Below are 16,101 nucleotides of genomic sequence, written 5' to 3' on the forward strand. Positions count from 1 at the left end.
AAAAATTGTGGAAAGAATTTTTTTAAGTAATAAATTCGAGAATCTCTGATTTGCACTGCAAATAATAAGAGTAAAAAGTCGAATGTTTTAAACCCTACGAATACTCACCCAGAGATAATAAGTAAACTGCAATGCAAAGATGGCAATGCCTTCATTGTCATAACTCCCTGCCACTGAGCGACTGATATAGCCAGGTACAATAGCAATAAAACATGCAGCAAACAGACCTGCACCTGGTGACCATAGTTCTTTTGTTAAGAGGTACGTAGAAATTGCAGTTAGCCCACTGAAACAAGTTAATTCGTACTTAGTACTGAAGAATTTTCAATTTACTTTTAAAAAGAAAATAAATTGTGCAATAAAAAACACACATGCTTATTCAGTTCCAATTTACACTGTAACACAGTAATTCAATAGTTAATTTTACTGAAGTTTGTATTAATGAAATGCTATTTTATGAAGTCTTATAACTTTTGTCTGAAAATATTTTATTATATTTACTGAAATAAAATATGTTGCAGCTCTTAGGTGAGGAACCATCATTTCCTTCAATTAAGTGGATCTGATTTAATAAAGGAAAGAAAGTAAGATTCTGTAGGCTTCTACTCAAAAACAAAAAAGATAAGTGGTTAAATTGAATGCCCAATCATTGAAAATCACTAAGTTTTTTTTTTTCAAATTGAAACTGAAAGAATTTCAGTGTCATGCACATATTTTAACTATTCACTATTCTGAAGCTGGCACCAGATGTAATATAGATACACTGCTTTATTTACAAGGAGGCATTGGCTGCTAAGACCATACCAAGTGATTTCGAAACAGTTTTCGACTCTGCAGTTAAAACTGTTAACTTTATAAAAGTTCGCCTGTTAAATGTCACAAGATAAAATCCTTGTAAGACTTTTCGAACTTAGACAAGGAGTTTTACGTGATTATAAGAATCAGTATGTGGCTTCTTGACTGATGAGAATTGATTGGTCACATTGGCTTATATGGCAGACATATTTTTCAAACTGAACGAACTCAACCTATATCTCCAAGGTCCAACCATCACTGTGCTACAATCTTATGATAAAGTCAAGACAAAAAAAAATCAATTTGTGGTCAGAGCATGTTAAAAGTAGTAACTTTTCTGCCTTTTCTACTAACAATCTTGTTTTAAATGACAAAGACCTTTCCTAAACTTCTGATTTTTGTGATTCTGTATTATTTCATCTCACTACCCTCAATAGATTGAAAACTATTTTCAGAAAGTTACAGTGAATTCAATTGGATTCGAGATCCATTCCTATATTTTGAAAGTTCAATGCTGCCAGTAACACTAAGAGAACAACTGTGTTATATCAGTTGTGATCATGGCATTAAAACTAAATTTTAATTCAGACTTAACGACTTTTTGGATACCATTAAGAGATGAATATCCTGAACTTTTGGATGGTGCATTAAAGTTGCTCATGCAATTCTTCGCACTATATTTGTGTGAAATTGAGTTTTCCTCTTTGATTCAAGTGAAAAGCAAGTACAGAAATAGACTTCAGGCACACTCAGATTTATGATTTAAGTTAACCACCAGTGAGCCGTCCACACCTGTGGAGTAAACGGTTAGAGCATCTAGCCGCGAAACCAGGTGGCCCGGGTTCGATTCCCGGTCGGGGCAAGTTACCTGGTTGAGGTTTTTTCCGAGGTTTTCCCTCAACCCAATATGAGCAAATGCTGGGTAACTTTCGGTGTTGGACCCCGGACTCATTTCACCGGCATTATCACCTTCATCTCATTCAGACGCTAAATAGCCTAAGATGTTGATAAAGAGTCGTAAAATAACCTACTAAAATAAAAAACCACTGAGCCTTATACACACCAACTTATGCAAAAATATCAGGGCCAACCATCACACTAGATCAGTGAGTACAGAACATTTTATTTTAAATTTCAGCATCTGATTAATTTCAATAATTTAGTTTTTAATAACACACATATATATATATTTTTTTTAAGTTTATTAATTTATTAACCATGATGCTACCGTGTGCCCCACCATAGTAAATATGAAGTAAATTAAACTGAGACATTTATGGTATGTAACTTAACACATTCCTATTTAAACCACAGACTTACATATACCAACAGAATTTAAGAGAATACTGATACAAATAAGACAAAAAGAAAAGCGCTGATACAAATACCCTTCATTTTTTGAAGATGATGTGCTTGAAGATGGCACAATGATTCAGTAGTAATAAAACTGTGTGTGGACTATATAATTTTAGTTTTAGACAAATCACCCACAGAAGTACTGTCAGGTGACAGAATATTGGTGTGTAAATGAAAGTTGATATAAAGATTATATATAGAAATGTATTTCTCTATTTACGACAATTGAGGATAGAGACAGTTATTTTGTCTTGTAAAAATAGCCTTTGGTGTTGTTGTATTGACTTATTTTCCGAAAGATTGAGCAAGAATAAAACTTGTTTTCATAACGAGAATTTTTGAATGCAAGATACAAGATTATTACAGAAAATAAACAGAAGGCAGTATATTATGTCATATATCCTTGACTAATATAGCTCATGCTAATTATTTTTTGCAGAAGTTCATTTAGATATCTCTTTCATCCAATGGCGGATAGGCTACTTGACTTTGCATCATTCATCCAAGCATATTCCTCTAGGATTGATGCACTGTAAATGTGGTTCTCTTTGCTGCTGTAGCATTGCCTTTGGTGCAGCATAGGAGACAATCTACGAGTACAGAACACTACATGATGATGAATAATGTGAAATGCCAGTATGAGAAATTTGAGTATCTCACAAAAACCTATTACCAAGCACAGTTTTTGTCCATCAAAATCCCAGTTGAACCTGCTGGGATTCGAAACTAGGTTACCAACATGGATACCTGATATTTTAGTCATTCACTAACAGTGTGCTAGTGTTCTATCTAAAAGGTGCGACCCTAATTTTTGCCTAGTATATTTCTATAGGCATAAATAATTCTTATGCAGCATTTTTTGAAATTAGAAATGAGTTCAACAGCTAACATCTGATTTTTTGTTGACGAAATCACGTACATACCTAAATGTTGGGGCCAGAAACACACAGATGTCTCTGATATGAACTGGTATGTTGAGTGTATGCAGCACATAGTGGATACTACCAGATGTAAGCATGAGACCTGGGTAAACTGTGCCGCCAACAATGCGACCCAATGGATACCAGGCTCGTTCATCAAACCAATTAAGAAAATTGTAAATTCCATTTTTCACCATATATGCTGTGGACCGATAATTAAACCTGTAACAAGAGAGAAGTGTGTGTATATTTTATGAGTAATGATATGCATTGCAATAAAATATACATATATACCTACAAAGTTTAATGAGCTGTGTATTGTTCAACTCACAAATGGCTTTTAAGGACCCGGAGGTTCATTGCCACCCTCACATAAGCCGCCATCAGTCCCTATCCTGAGCAAGATTAATCCAGTCCCTACCATCATACCCCACCTCCCTCAAATCCATTTTAATATTATCCTTCCATCTATGTCTTAGTCTCACCGAAGGTCTTTTCCCCTCAGTGTGATCACCATGCCCTTGGAATACCAACTGATCGAGTACCAGGAAGTGGAATAAGTTTAATATATGAATATATAATTAAGATAAATAAATGCGTAAACCAATAAATAAATTAATAAAGAAACAAACAAAATAAATAAATACATATTAAAAACTCACCAGGAAAATAATATCCTTGAAAAAAACGCGCGCGCGCGCGCACACACACACACACACACACACACACACACACACACACACACACACACACACACACACACACACACACACAGTGCCACTATGGATTTTTTTCAATGACCTAACCAGGAATTGAAGCTGGATCGCCTGCATGACAGTCTAAATGTCTGACCATTCAGCCACCGCAGAGACCTCCATCAATGCTAAATAACCCTGCAGTTGATACAGCATTGTTAAATAACCAAGTAAAAAAAAATCAAAGGGGGGAGGATGCATTCCAAACAAGACTAGTTAGCGCTTGACTGAAGTGCAGGACAGGAGGATAAAGAGTCAAAAGGAAGATTAAAAATGAAATTACGAAATTTAAATCAATTTCTTCCTTTCGAATGGACCAAAAAAATCAATTTAAAAATCGACAAATTGTGTTTCTACAATGCTGCTATTTTATGACCCCAGTTTCAATGATTCTGTGATTTTGTATGTTGAGTCTCTCGACATTTTCACTTTCTGTCTTCAGGAGAGTGATATAGTGAATTTCAAGGTCTAGAATCAATGTAATCTAATTTTTCTCTATTTGCATGCATGGTATGACTGCTTTCTAATTTTATACATAAATGTGGGACATATTGCTTCAAAATACAATTTAGCCTAAAGGAAAGATACAGTTCTACGTCTGTCTATAGATGACTTGTCTCTAAAGGAATAGTGAGCTCGATTTTCAGCAGACTCTGTTTAATATCTAGTAGACATAATAGGTGTGAGGCAAGTTATTCTTTTTTCAGAGTTCAGTTCCCTCATCTTTCTCATTCGAACAGTACTCAACTGTACCCATAATATCATCTCACAGACCCTGAATAGCTTCTGTAGTTTAAGAGGGTCGTTAAATAATTGTCTTACCTACCAATTACAATTCTCTGCACAATTTACTTTTACATTAAATTTTAAAACACACACAATTCTAATCTGTATGTCATTCTACTTGATGCATGGAAATAAATGGGAAATTCTTGAATACAACATAATAAATGATATAAAGAAATTATGTGCTATACAAAATACACAATTCCAACAACCTCAAGTATGCTTGTATTTATGAAAAATTACGTATAATAGTTACCAAAACTGCATTTGTGAAGTTTGCTGTTATTCACTGACTTGCCTAACAAATTAACCTCATTTCTTCTACACTCGCCAGCAGTGAACCAACTGTTTTTCTAATTCATATTAGGTAATAAGAATCCGAGGAGGGAATCTACAATTATTGTCATCATCATCATATCCCTCACGTATTAGACCCTACAGGATCTGTTACGGTCTCATGCCAGCGCTTGTGTGGTCTTCCCAATACAATTATTGTAATGTGTATAAATAGGTTGGCAACAATAAGTTAAATGAGACAAAGTCTGTTTGTGTTTTAACAGTAATTCATGTCCCACCTTGCATCTCTTTCCAGTAGTTTTGCATCTGTCCATGCATCTTCTTTAGTAATGCATGCTAAATAATACAGCTCACATTTCACCTGCTATAATGCTCAAGTCAGTAATTGATATCTACCACAAATACCAGAATCTCATAAAATTGAGTAAGACCATCAGAAATGCATCAAATAAAATGTTATTAAATATTATAATTCGTAGTATTTTATTAAAGATGGTTTCAACTACAGAGGTCATTCGGCAGTGACTTTTTTAATAATGGCGGGCACTTGACTTCCATCATTCACCCAAATATCCCTATTTACAGGGTGACATGCTAAAGCTTGTAGTTATTTCAGCCACCGCGAAGACATTAACTTTGGTGCATCATAGGAGATGAACTACATAACACCGTATGATTATGATTAATGAAGCAATGGTGGAATGTCAGTAGGGAAAATGGAAGTACCCCGCAAAAACCTACCACCAAACACTGTCTCGGTTCACCACAAATTGCAGTTGGACCCACCAGGATTCGAACTCTGGCTACAATTTTGGCGAGAGACAGATTTTGTTTTGAGCTCTTCAACAGGGATAGGGTTCTTTTACATGTTGAAAATCTGGAATATGGGATCCATAAATTTACTCTGATCCCAAAGGAAGTCATGAAAAGGATTTTATCATCCTTAATTCACAGAACTTGAGAACCATGAATTCAAGAACCTTATTTGTAGATATACAGATTTACTAGTACAGTTCTTTCATATCTCTGTTGCTGAGTGACCAGTAAATTTCAAGTGATTTATTTTGGTCATGGGTGTCAGAGCATTAAAAAGCACTGCAAATCTCTGCTATCTTTCTTCCCCCTCCTACAACTGTGACATTGCACAGAGGCAGAGAGATAATAAAAGCTCTTTAGTAAACGGTAAAGGTATCCCTGTAACATGCCATGAAGGCACTTGGGGGGGGGGGGCATAGAGGTAGAGCCCCATGCTTTCCACATGACCTCGGCATTAGAATGAGGTGGTGTGATAGGCACCACACTCTGACCACCTTTTACCCACGGGGAAAGACCCGGTACTCAATTTTATAGAAGGCTGAGTGAACCTCGGGGCCGTTTTGAAAGTTTGGCAACGAGAAAAAATTCTGTTACCACCTGGGATCGAACCCCGGACTTCAAGTCCGTAGCCAGCCATTCTACCGACTGAGCTACCTGGCCGCCAAGAGCTCTGTAGTACTGATACTTTTATCAGAGCAGACTAACTCTTCAGTCGAATTGGGACAGTACATACAAGCATACTGTTATAACACAAGATGCTGTGGTTCTTTAGCACGAAGAATATGAATTAGAGAACAGAGATACAGCTGAAATAAGGTGGTCATGAACAATTCATTTGAGGATATGAACTGATTTTATTAGTTATGTAAATGCAATATCACAAAGTGTGAATTTACATTGCACATTTATCTTCTTTTTCATTCTCTAAAATACAGAAAAAATACAGTATGTGAACGTATAAAAATCGATTTCGAAGTTATAATTTCTGACATCAAAAAAGTTATTTTCACTTTGCTATCTGTTTTTGAATGTCACATTTTGCGTCAGAATTACCAGAGGAGCCAACTGTGGTTCATTCAGTAAACTGATAGCTTCTCAGCAAAGGAAAGGATTCAATTCACAGCACATTCTGTGAAATTGGAACACTATGGGGCAGATTCTACAGAAATAAAAGTACTAAGTTCCTTCTCTGTCATTTTTAACCCATGATTACCAAGCTATCACTTCAACACCACTGAATACCTCCACAGAGTAGCATAAATGGGACACTAAATGAAGCTGTAAGTTTCGTTGCTGAGTGTATTTAGTTTTTATTGAATATTCGTGAATTATTCTAATTTCTCTTCTCTCGCCTGTGAATTGTATCTTATCACTAATAGTTTCTTTACTTGACGAAACAGCACAAAAAGTATTTGTTTAAAATAAAATAGACTGTACCAGTAATGGTAATCTTTTCCTTGAGTAATGAGGTCCACAATAATGTAACACAGTAACAATGAAACATTACTCAGATACTGAATTTGAACAGAATTCACCCAAAAATTCAACTATTGTGTGTTATGCAGCCAGACACTGTAAGCAGATAGACAGGCAAAGGATGGACGGGAACTCCTAAAAACCACAGATGCTAAAAAGTTGAATAAGCCACTTTTTGCAGCATCATAATACACTGTGTCCGTAGAGTCATGGTGCAGTTTTGAACACTTACAATGGCTAAATGAAACGAAATCAAAGGATGAAACTTACGATACCTTGAAGAGTATGTCAAAGAGATTCTGAAGCATAAATTTCAATTTTGTGCGGGCACAGGTAATGACGCAACACAACGATAAAGCGAATCACGCCATTTAGTTCAAGATGTGGATGGTGCAAAGTAAATTTCAATGCATCCTGTGGTTTGCAAAATTTGAATCCGTGACGTGTGTTCATCGTGAATATCGTTATTTGTACAATGAAGAGCCGCCACATAGAAATAACATTCACTGGTGGAATAAGCAGCTGAAGGAAACTGGCAGCTCGTTGAACCAAAAACGTTCTGGCAGGCCTTCGGTTAGTGATAAGTCTGTTGAAGCTATATGGGATAGCTACCTAAGGAACCACAAGAAATCGATGCATACCTGTGCTCAAAATCTAGGCCTGAAGAAGACTACAGTTCATGAAGTTTTAAAGCAACATATCCGTTTTACAGATTACAAACTACAGTTGTTACACGCTATCCACCCAACTGATAAAGCCAAATGATCTGAATTTGCTGTACAGATGCTAGATGAGATGGACAATGAGGAACAATTCTTACAGAAGATTGTGTTTAGTGATGAGGCCACATTCCACGTGTGTGGTTATGTTCATCGTCATAATGTGAGGATATGGGCTTCTGAAAATCCTCGTGCCTACACTGAGTATGAACACAACACCCCTAAGGTGAATGTCTGGTGTGCCCTCATGCATGATAAAATTATAGGCCCATATTTCTTTATGGAGCAGACTGTGACATCAAACAACTACCTTGACATGCTGCAATTGTATGCAGAGCCACAAATTCAAAATGAAGGCGAAAGTGTGATCTTTCAACAAGGTGGTGCTCCTCCACACGCCTCCTCGCGAGTTTTTTAATACATTTCCCCAGCGGTAAATAGGAAAGGGTGGCTGGAAGGCATGGCCACCACGATCGCCGGACCTAACGTCTTTAGACTTTTACTTGAGGGATTATGTCAAGAAATGCGTGTACAGCTGTCAAAAAAAAAAGTGGCCGCTCTCCTGAAACAAAGTTCCCTTCGGGTATCTTCGCTACAATTCGGAGACAGGCGATGTTACATGTTGTTGGACCACGTTGCCTGATATCTACAGTTATAATTGAAGTATACTGTGTGTTATTCGATAGCATGATAGCGTTGAGGCCTCTTATTCATGAGGTCCTGCGTTCGACTACAACCTCGTGCTTTTTATGTCCTTTTTTGTTCTGTTTTTGAGAGAGACAAACTAGACATAATGGCTCCTTTCTCTTTTATGATTATTTTAGTAATTAACATCAGGTTCATTTATATATTATGCCATGACTTTATCATTATCATTATGATATTGTGGCTGCAAATGGAAAGAAAAAAGATTTTATTCTCAATAAAATATCTTTCGTGGCATAAACATAACAAATTTACTGGCGTCGGCCTTAAAACATTCAAACAATTAAGCGTTCAAAAAACAAAACAAAAAGCCACAATTCAATATTTAGTCTATCTTCCTCTTATTTCGATCATCTTGCAGTCAAGTGGGCATGGAATTGACTAGTCTTTGCAAATAGCGACTGTTCTTAGACACGATATTCCAGGCATTCTGAACATACACACATAAATGTTCTGTCCATGGTCAGGTCTTTCATTGCAAACCCAGCAATCTCCAATCTTTCCTATTTTCTGCCTTCCTCTTAGTCTCCGCATATGACCACATATCCTAATGTCGTCTATTATTCTTTTCAACCAGAGACCCAACCAATTCCTTTTTCTCTTTCTAATCAGTTTCAGCATCATTCTTTCTTCACTCACTTTTTCAAACACAATTTTATTTCTTATTCTGTCTGTCCACTTCACACGCACCGTGCTTCTCCACATCCACATTTCAAATACTTCAATTCGTTTCTCTTCATTTCGTCGTAATGTCCATGTTCCTTCTCCATACAATGCCACACTCCACACAAAGCACTTCACTAGTCTCTTCCTTAGTTCTTATTCCAGAGGTCCGCAGAAGATCCTTCTTCTTCTATTAAAAGCTTCCTTTGTTCATGTTTGCAGTTTTTCTTGGGAAGGATAGGCCTAAATGCGGTAACATCCCGTTGCCTTCCGCACACCACTATCTCTTTCGCATCTTATTAAATTCCAGGGGGCCCAAGCGTGGAGATGAGAGTGGATTTGACTAATTGGGCCCTCCGGACTTCACCGAAATTCACGGCAAGGGTTAAATATTAATTCTATCAGGATGTTTGACCCGATCAGAGACCGGGAAATCTCAATTTAGCCTTTGCCCCCCCGCATCCTGGACTAGCTTCTACGAATCATCAGAAAATCTTAGAGTGTGATTGGGCCAATTTTTCCGAAAATGTTTCCACACTTTTGCCCTCGTAGCTCAGCGGACGAACGTCGGAATTTAGATGTCAATGTCTCAGGTTCAATTCCTCATTACTCCTTTTCATTTTATTGTGGTTCAAGATAGTATAATGTAATAATACAAAAAGAAAAACTAATTAATACCAGTATTATGCAACTGGATTTTTCCAAACCTAATATTAAATTTATGTTATTTATATCGCTAAAGAACGATTACAATATAAATAACTTTAATATTATTTATGCAGTATCACTAAAGAACGATAACAGAATATAAATGATAAATATCGGTTTGTTTAATTAATATATTGCGAAAGAACAATAATAATATAAATAACTTGAATATTGTTTTATAATGCTAATGAAGGAAAACAGAATATAAATGATAACTTGAATATTATTTAAATCGCTAAAGAGTGATAACAATATAAAAAACGTGAATATTATTCATATCGGAATTTCACAGATTTATTACAGATGTATTTAAGAAATTGTAGAAGAATAGTAATTAATAACAGTGTCCTATTTATTCTTCTTGGAGCCAAATTTGTAACTTTTAAAAGTGTGGTTACTATGTTGAAGTGTATGTGTTGTAACGGATGCTTGATTTGTTACGTATGTGAGTCAGTTATGGGATGCTTGATGTCGTCGCAATGTCGTAATTATAGTTTGATTGTGTTTGTGTGACTATTGTGTATTAATTTATGATGTATGGTACGGAAAGCTGCATATTTGTGTTATAGAAGTGTTACGTATGTGTGTTGTTAATGTTTTTGTATGTTTCAAATTGATACCTGATATTTGTTTTGCAATCACAATGCCTAATTTACGGATTGTTTATGTTTTGTTTACATCGCGTAAGCTAATTTAATTTTCTTTTCCATTTCTCTTTATGCTTATCTTTTTTGTGTATAAAACTATAGCCCTAACATACATATGTAAAATAGGGCTAACCCCCATTGGAGATACAATAATAATTATTATTCATATCATTATAATATGATAACAGAATACAAATGATGACCTGAATTTTATTCATATCTCCGCTATACTGGAGAATTAGCACGGCCGCTTTGAACCGTGCCGTTACGTTTACCACCAAATTTAAGTAAATACACAATGTCACCAACATAAGAACATGACGTTGGTGTGTGGCGTAGTTGGCGGGAGGAATTTTTTTCTTTCTCTGTCTACCTCCTTCGTTCTGAACATTATTGAGAGATAGCACCACTGTTAGCGACAATGTGTATTTGCGTAAATATTGCGAGTAAATTATGACAAGTGCCTTAGATGAGAGGCTCGGGACAGAAACAGTTTTGCTGTAGCGCATGCGCGGACCTCTCATGCAGTGGGAGCATGATCCTTACTTGAATTTATTTTTGCGTGTACTTGCAGATTAAATGATTGAGATCCCTTCTTGCTCCGGTTACAGGCCTTGCATTTACGAAGGTTATGTTATGTTAGGTTAGGTTAGGTTAGATTAGGTTAGCTTTGGTTAGGTTAGATTAGCTTTGGTTAGGTTAGGTTAGTTTTGGTTAGGTTAGCTTAGCTTTGGTTAGGTTAGGTTAGGTTAGCTTAGCTTTGGTTAGGTTAGGTTAGGTTAGCTTTGGTTAGGTTAGCTTGATTTCATTCGTCCATGTAGTAGTTAAAATTATATAATATGACAGTTTTTGATTCGTAATATTGTTAATAAATAATAGGCCTATAATGTAAGCGGTGAATAATTGCATGGTCCCTAAATTTTTTTTCGTAAAAGGCTAGGTATTTTTCTATAGGCCAGAAATAAAACAGCAACGCTGTCATAATTACGTACTTTACGCTTTGGCGAACATTAACCGGAAATTTACTTTCCGTCATTTTAATGGTATTCTGTGAAACACACCTTTTTTCCTGTTAATTTCCTTGTGATAACCTAGTTTATTATCTTATTACATCTTCATGTTCTCTTAATGCATTCAAAAAACCGCCGTTGTACTACATAAAACCTTGAACTTGACTAATGGAGTGAATTATTTAAGAATATAGTCGCGAATTTGACTACCACCATTTCGATTATATTTTGTTTGATGCGGCTCGGTACGGCCCGGTGACTAGTGGCCAGCGAGTAGAGTCGACTATCGATGTTGGTCTGCCGTGCGTATTATCCAGTTGTTCCCATATCTCTAAAGAATGATAACAAAATATAAATAACGTGATATCCATAAAGAACGATAACTGGATATAAATGATAATTTGAATATCATTTACATCGCTAAAGAACGATTAAAAAATAAAATGAAAACTTGAAGGAGGCCCAAACCCACGACCTTTGAATCATTAAACAAGCAGTCTACCGCTGGTCTATGAGGCGCAGCTATGGAACACTTTCATAGTTCCGGAACTGCTTGTACAAGCACATGCATCGTGTAACATCGCCGCGACCAGAAGTGGACTTTAAAAATATTCGCTGTTCACGAGTGCGGCCACTTTTTTTTTTGACAGCTGTACAATGTTCGTTTTTTTTTTACTTGGTTATTTAACGACGCTGTATCAACTACGAGGTCATTTAGCATCAATGATATTGGTGACAGTGAGATGGTATTTAGCAAGATGAGACAGAGGATTCGCTATAGATTACCTGACATTCGTCTTATGGTTGGGGAAAACCTCGGAAAAAACCCAACCAGGTAATCAGCCCAAGTGGGGAACGAAATCGCACCTGAGCGCAACTCCGGATCGATAGGCAAATGCCTTAGCCAACTGAGCTACGCTGGTGGCTACAATGTTCGTATCAATGACACTGACCATTTAAAAGAGAGAATCAGAGACGCTATTCACTCTGTTACACCTGATGGCCTTAGTTGTGTGTGGAATGAATTAGAATATAGTTTAGATGTGTGTAGAGCAACAAACAGAAGCCAAATCAAACTGCACTGAAGAGGTATGCAAACTTGGAGAGATTTTCTTTCATTTGGTGAAGGTTTCACATTTCTACTTGTTTCATTGCTTTTGTGTGACCTTTCAAAACTGGATCATGACTTTACAGACACAGTGTATTTTATATAACCTGTTTTAAGAATAAGAGATCTTTCACTATTGCATAATATATAGTCCACAGCTGTGGAGTAACAGTTAGCATGTCTAACCATGAAACGAGCAGGCCCACATTCAAATCCTAGTTAGAATAAGTTATCCGGTTGAAGTTTTTCTGGGCTTTTCCTCTCAACCCACAAAGAGCAAATGCTGGTTAACTTTCAGCGCTGGACCCTGGACTCATTTTCCTGGCATTATCACCTTCACTCCACACAGATAGTAGATAACTATCGCATAACTATAAATCATCGTAAAATAAATAAAATAGCAATTGCAAATATAGGCCTACAAGTAAGTACAAATGTTGTTCCAATAATTACATGTAAATTCGACTTTACGAAGTCTGAATATTCATAACTTCAATATCTTTGATGACCAATAATTTTTTATGTAATTGTTGGTATATTAATTTCATCATAGTATAAGATCAAATATATAGCATTCTGGCAAATGCAACTTCGATATACAAGAGTGAGAGTTTTGCTACCAGATATAATTATACAGTGTGGATTGTAACCATTGCACCAAAATGAAACTGGTAATATATCATGAGGAGAGAGAGCCACCGGCGTGGCTCAGTCGGTTAAGGTGCTTGCCTGCCGGTCTGAAGTTGCGTTCGGGCGCAGGTTCGATCCCCGCTTGGGCTGATTACCTGGTTGGGTTTTTTCCGAGGTTTTCCCCAACCGTAATGTGAATGCAAGGTAATCTATGGTGAATCCTCGGCCTCATCTCGCCAAATATCATCTCGCGATCACCAATCTCATCGACGCTAAATAACCTAGTAGTTGATACAGTGTCGTTAAATAACTAACTAAAATTTAAAAAAAAAATGAGGAGAGATTTGAAAAATCTAAATACGTTCTCTCTCTAACATTCACTGTTTTAGAGAAAATCGTTATGTTTCTAAGAAGAATTTGGCAACATCACGGCTACTGCAATAACTCTAGCTTTGCGGCCTGCACTCCTCACCTTCCCCTCCTCCTCTGCTGCACTCAGTTGGTGATGTGCAACAGTTCGCTGCATTGCAAGATTTATTTTAACGATTTTCGCAATTATTCAATTTAAATTCATGGCTGCATGGTTTGATATGCAAAAAAAGATTCAAGACATTAACTGTTGAGATTATTTTTACCTATCTGCTTGTATAGCAATCAACTATTTCTCTCAGGCCATTAGGCCTACTGCAATAGAGCACTGCAAACATAGGGCAAAGACTATTTTTTCCTGCTTATTGGTGCTTCATGGAAAGAAAAGTATAATAAAAGTTTTGTTATATTTAACATGTAGAACAACTTCTTAAATTCTGGTGCATCAGTCTCCTTCCACTCTGTATAAGCAGTGAAGAAAGGATTACTGAGATGACTTCTGAAAAGACAGCTCAAATCTGCTGAGATCGCAATGGATTATAGAAATAATAGAATAATAGATGTTAACAATAATGACAATGATGATAAATTCAAATGTAAACCATTTTGCAAAATGATTCAATGTTTCTCGACAAACGACTTGGTTTTGAAATTCAGTTAATTTAACTTCTAATAAACTGGAGAGGAAACTCTTCGACAGGCCTTACCTCAGCATACCTTAAATTTGAAAACGATTTTTGCATTTTCTTTTCACGTAACTGGCGAATAACTCACAGAAAAATACTAATCAATAATTGTCATTTATTTAGGTACTTGTCACATTATAAGTAATGTTTGCATATGCTATTTTGTTCAAGTCTCCACTGTGGTGTAACGATGAGCATGCCTGACCGTAAATCGAGTGGGCCCGGTTTCAAATTCTGGTTGGAACAAGTTACTTAGCTGAGGTTTTTCCAGGGCTTTCCCTCAACCCATGAGGAGCAAATGCTGGATAACTTTCGGGGCTAAACCCTGGACTCACTTCACTGGCATTATCACCCTAATTACACTCAGACACTATATAAGCTTCGCAAAATAATCCAATTTAAAAAATTTGCTCGATACTAATCTTTATAGACCTCCCAATTTATCGCTGATCTATGGAACGTCTTATTGAGGAGTAATTTGAACAGCAGTTAGTTGATTTATGTAAACATTAACTCATTGTTTCATACTGCTTTACCTGAAAGAAGAGCCTATAGATCAATATATAAAACTGTAATGATTTCTAGGGTACCTATTCTGTTACACAATAACAACAGACTTATCAGTAACATTCAAAATAAAGCTTAAAGTGAAATTCAGAAAAGTAACACGACTTAATGAAACATTTTGATTCTATTAATTAATAAAGGTATAATTCACAAATTCGAGATGCAATCACTTTACCCACTTGTGTTAAGACTGCGTGTGTTATAACTTAAGTAACTTTTGTGCATTATCAAGATATTACATTTTGCTTATGGCACGATGACTAGGGTTCTAGGACGGAAAAAAAATTGTTGTAATGACTGATTAATACTATGGAACTTTAAATATAACCTAACCCGAACTTTGCCGGTATGTTCTGCTGAAATATATAAGGAAACAATTTCGTTCATTTGATATATAATATTTTATGACTTTAAATTAACTTATTTAATACACGCGACAATGTATGTCATTTTTTTTTAAATTTCACCATCATTTTGTAAAATTTAACACACCCCATTCCGAGCTCGAATTTGCTTACCAAGGGTCGAATTCATGAATGATGCTTTCGAATCGTATTACAGCAAACAAACGAGATGAGAATCCTGAGATCCATGCTAATAATAGAACAGTAAATGTTATTAAACTTTTCCATCCAGACGAATTTGATATTGATGTTTTTATGTATCTGGCAGAAGACGACACCGCCATCTTTCCACCAACAATGTATAGACACGTAGGAGGACGACTTCCTTTCGTAATCGAAGTTGTTGTGGAATCACGCGAGCCAGTTTATCACGTAAATGAATGGAGAAAAGCCCACAATGTGCAGGAGATTCTTTTGATTATAGAAAATATATTGAAATAAATATGAATGAGGATTTCTAATTCCTTTATATAATCAACTGTTCAATAAATTTAAGTGTAATTCTCTACGAGAGGGACTGGATGATGCATTTAAAAAAAACATACTATACAATCATTAATTTATTAATTTCTATGTATATTCTATAGTTATAGCATAGTCTAGTATATACAGTCACGAAGCTCAACATATAGTAAATATGCATCCATAGTTGCTAACCACTAGGTTCGCTAATATCGCCTCATT

The 16,101-nt window shown here is 36.1% G+C and overlaps 1 protein-coding gene across 1 annotated transcript in view; it reads right to left on the reverse strand.

Annotated features, from left to right (window-relative positions):
• The window catches only part of Stt3B (catalytic subunit 3B of the oligosaccharyltransferase complex), a 35,714-nt gene extending 19,933 nt beyond the window's left edge, over nucleotides 1-15,781 (reverse strand). Inside the window, exons 1-3 of the mRNA XM_069825834.1 lie at nucleotides 15,532-15,781; nucleotides 3,075-3,293; nucleotides 109-286 (exon numbers count right to left, since the gene is read on the reverse strand). Of these exons, the coding sequence (XP_069681935.1) occupies nucleotides 109-286; nucleotides 3,075-3,293; nucleotides 15,532-15,701 (567 nt within the window). The 5' untranslated portion in view covers nucleotides 15,702-15,781. The remainder of the gene's footprint in view (nucleotides 1-108; nucleotides 287-3,074; nucleotides 3,294-15,531) is intronic.
• Between the last annotated feature and the right edge of the window lie 320 nt (nucleotides 15,782-16,101).

Source organism: Periplaneta americana, chromosome 5 (genome assembly GCF_040183065.1).
Source record: "Periplaneta americana isolate PAMFEO1 chromosome 5, P.americana_PAMFEO1_priV1, whole genome shotgun sequence".
NCBI classification, from domain to species: Eukaryota; Metazoa; Arthropoda; class Insecta; order Blattodea; family Blattidae; genus Periplaneta; species Periplaneta americana.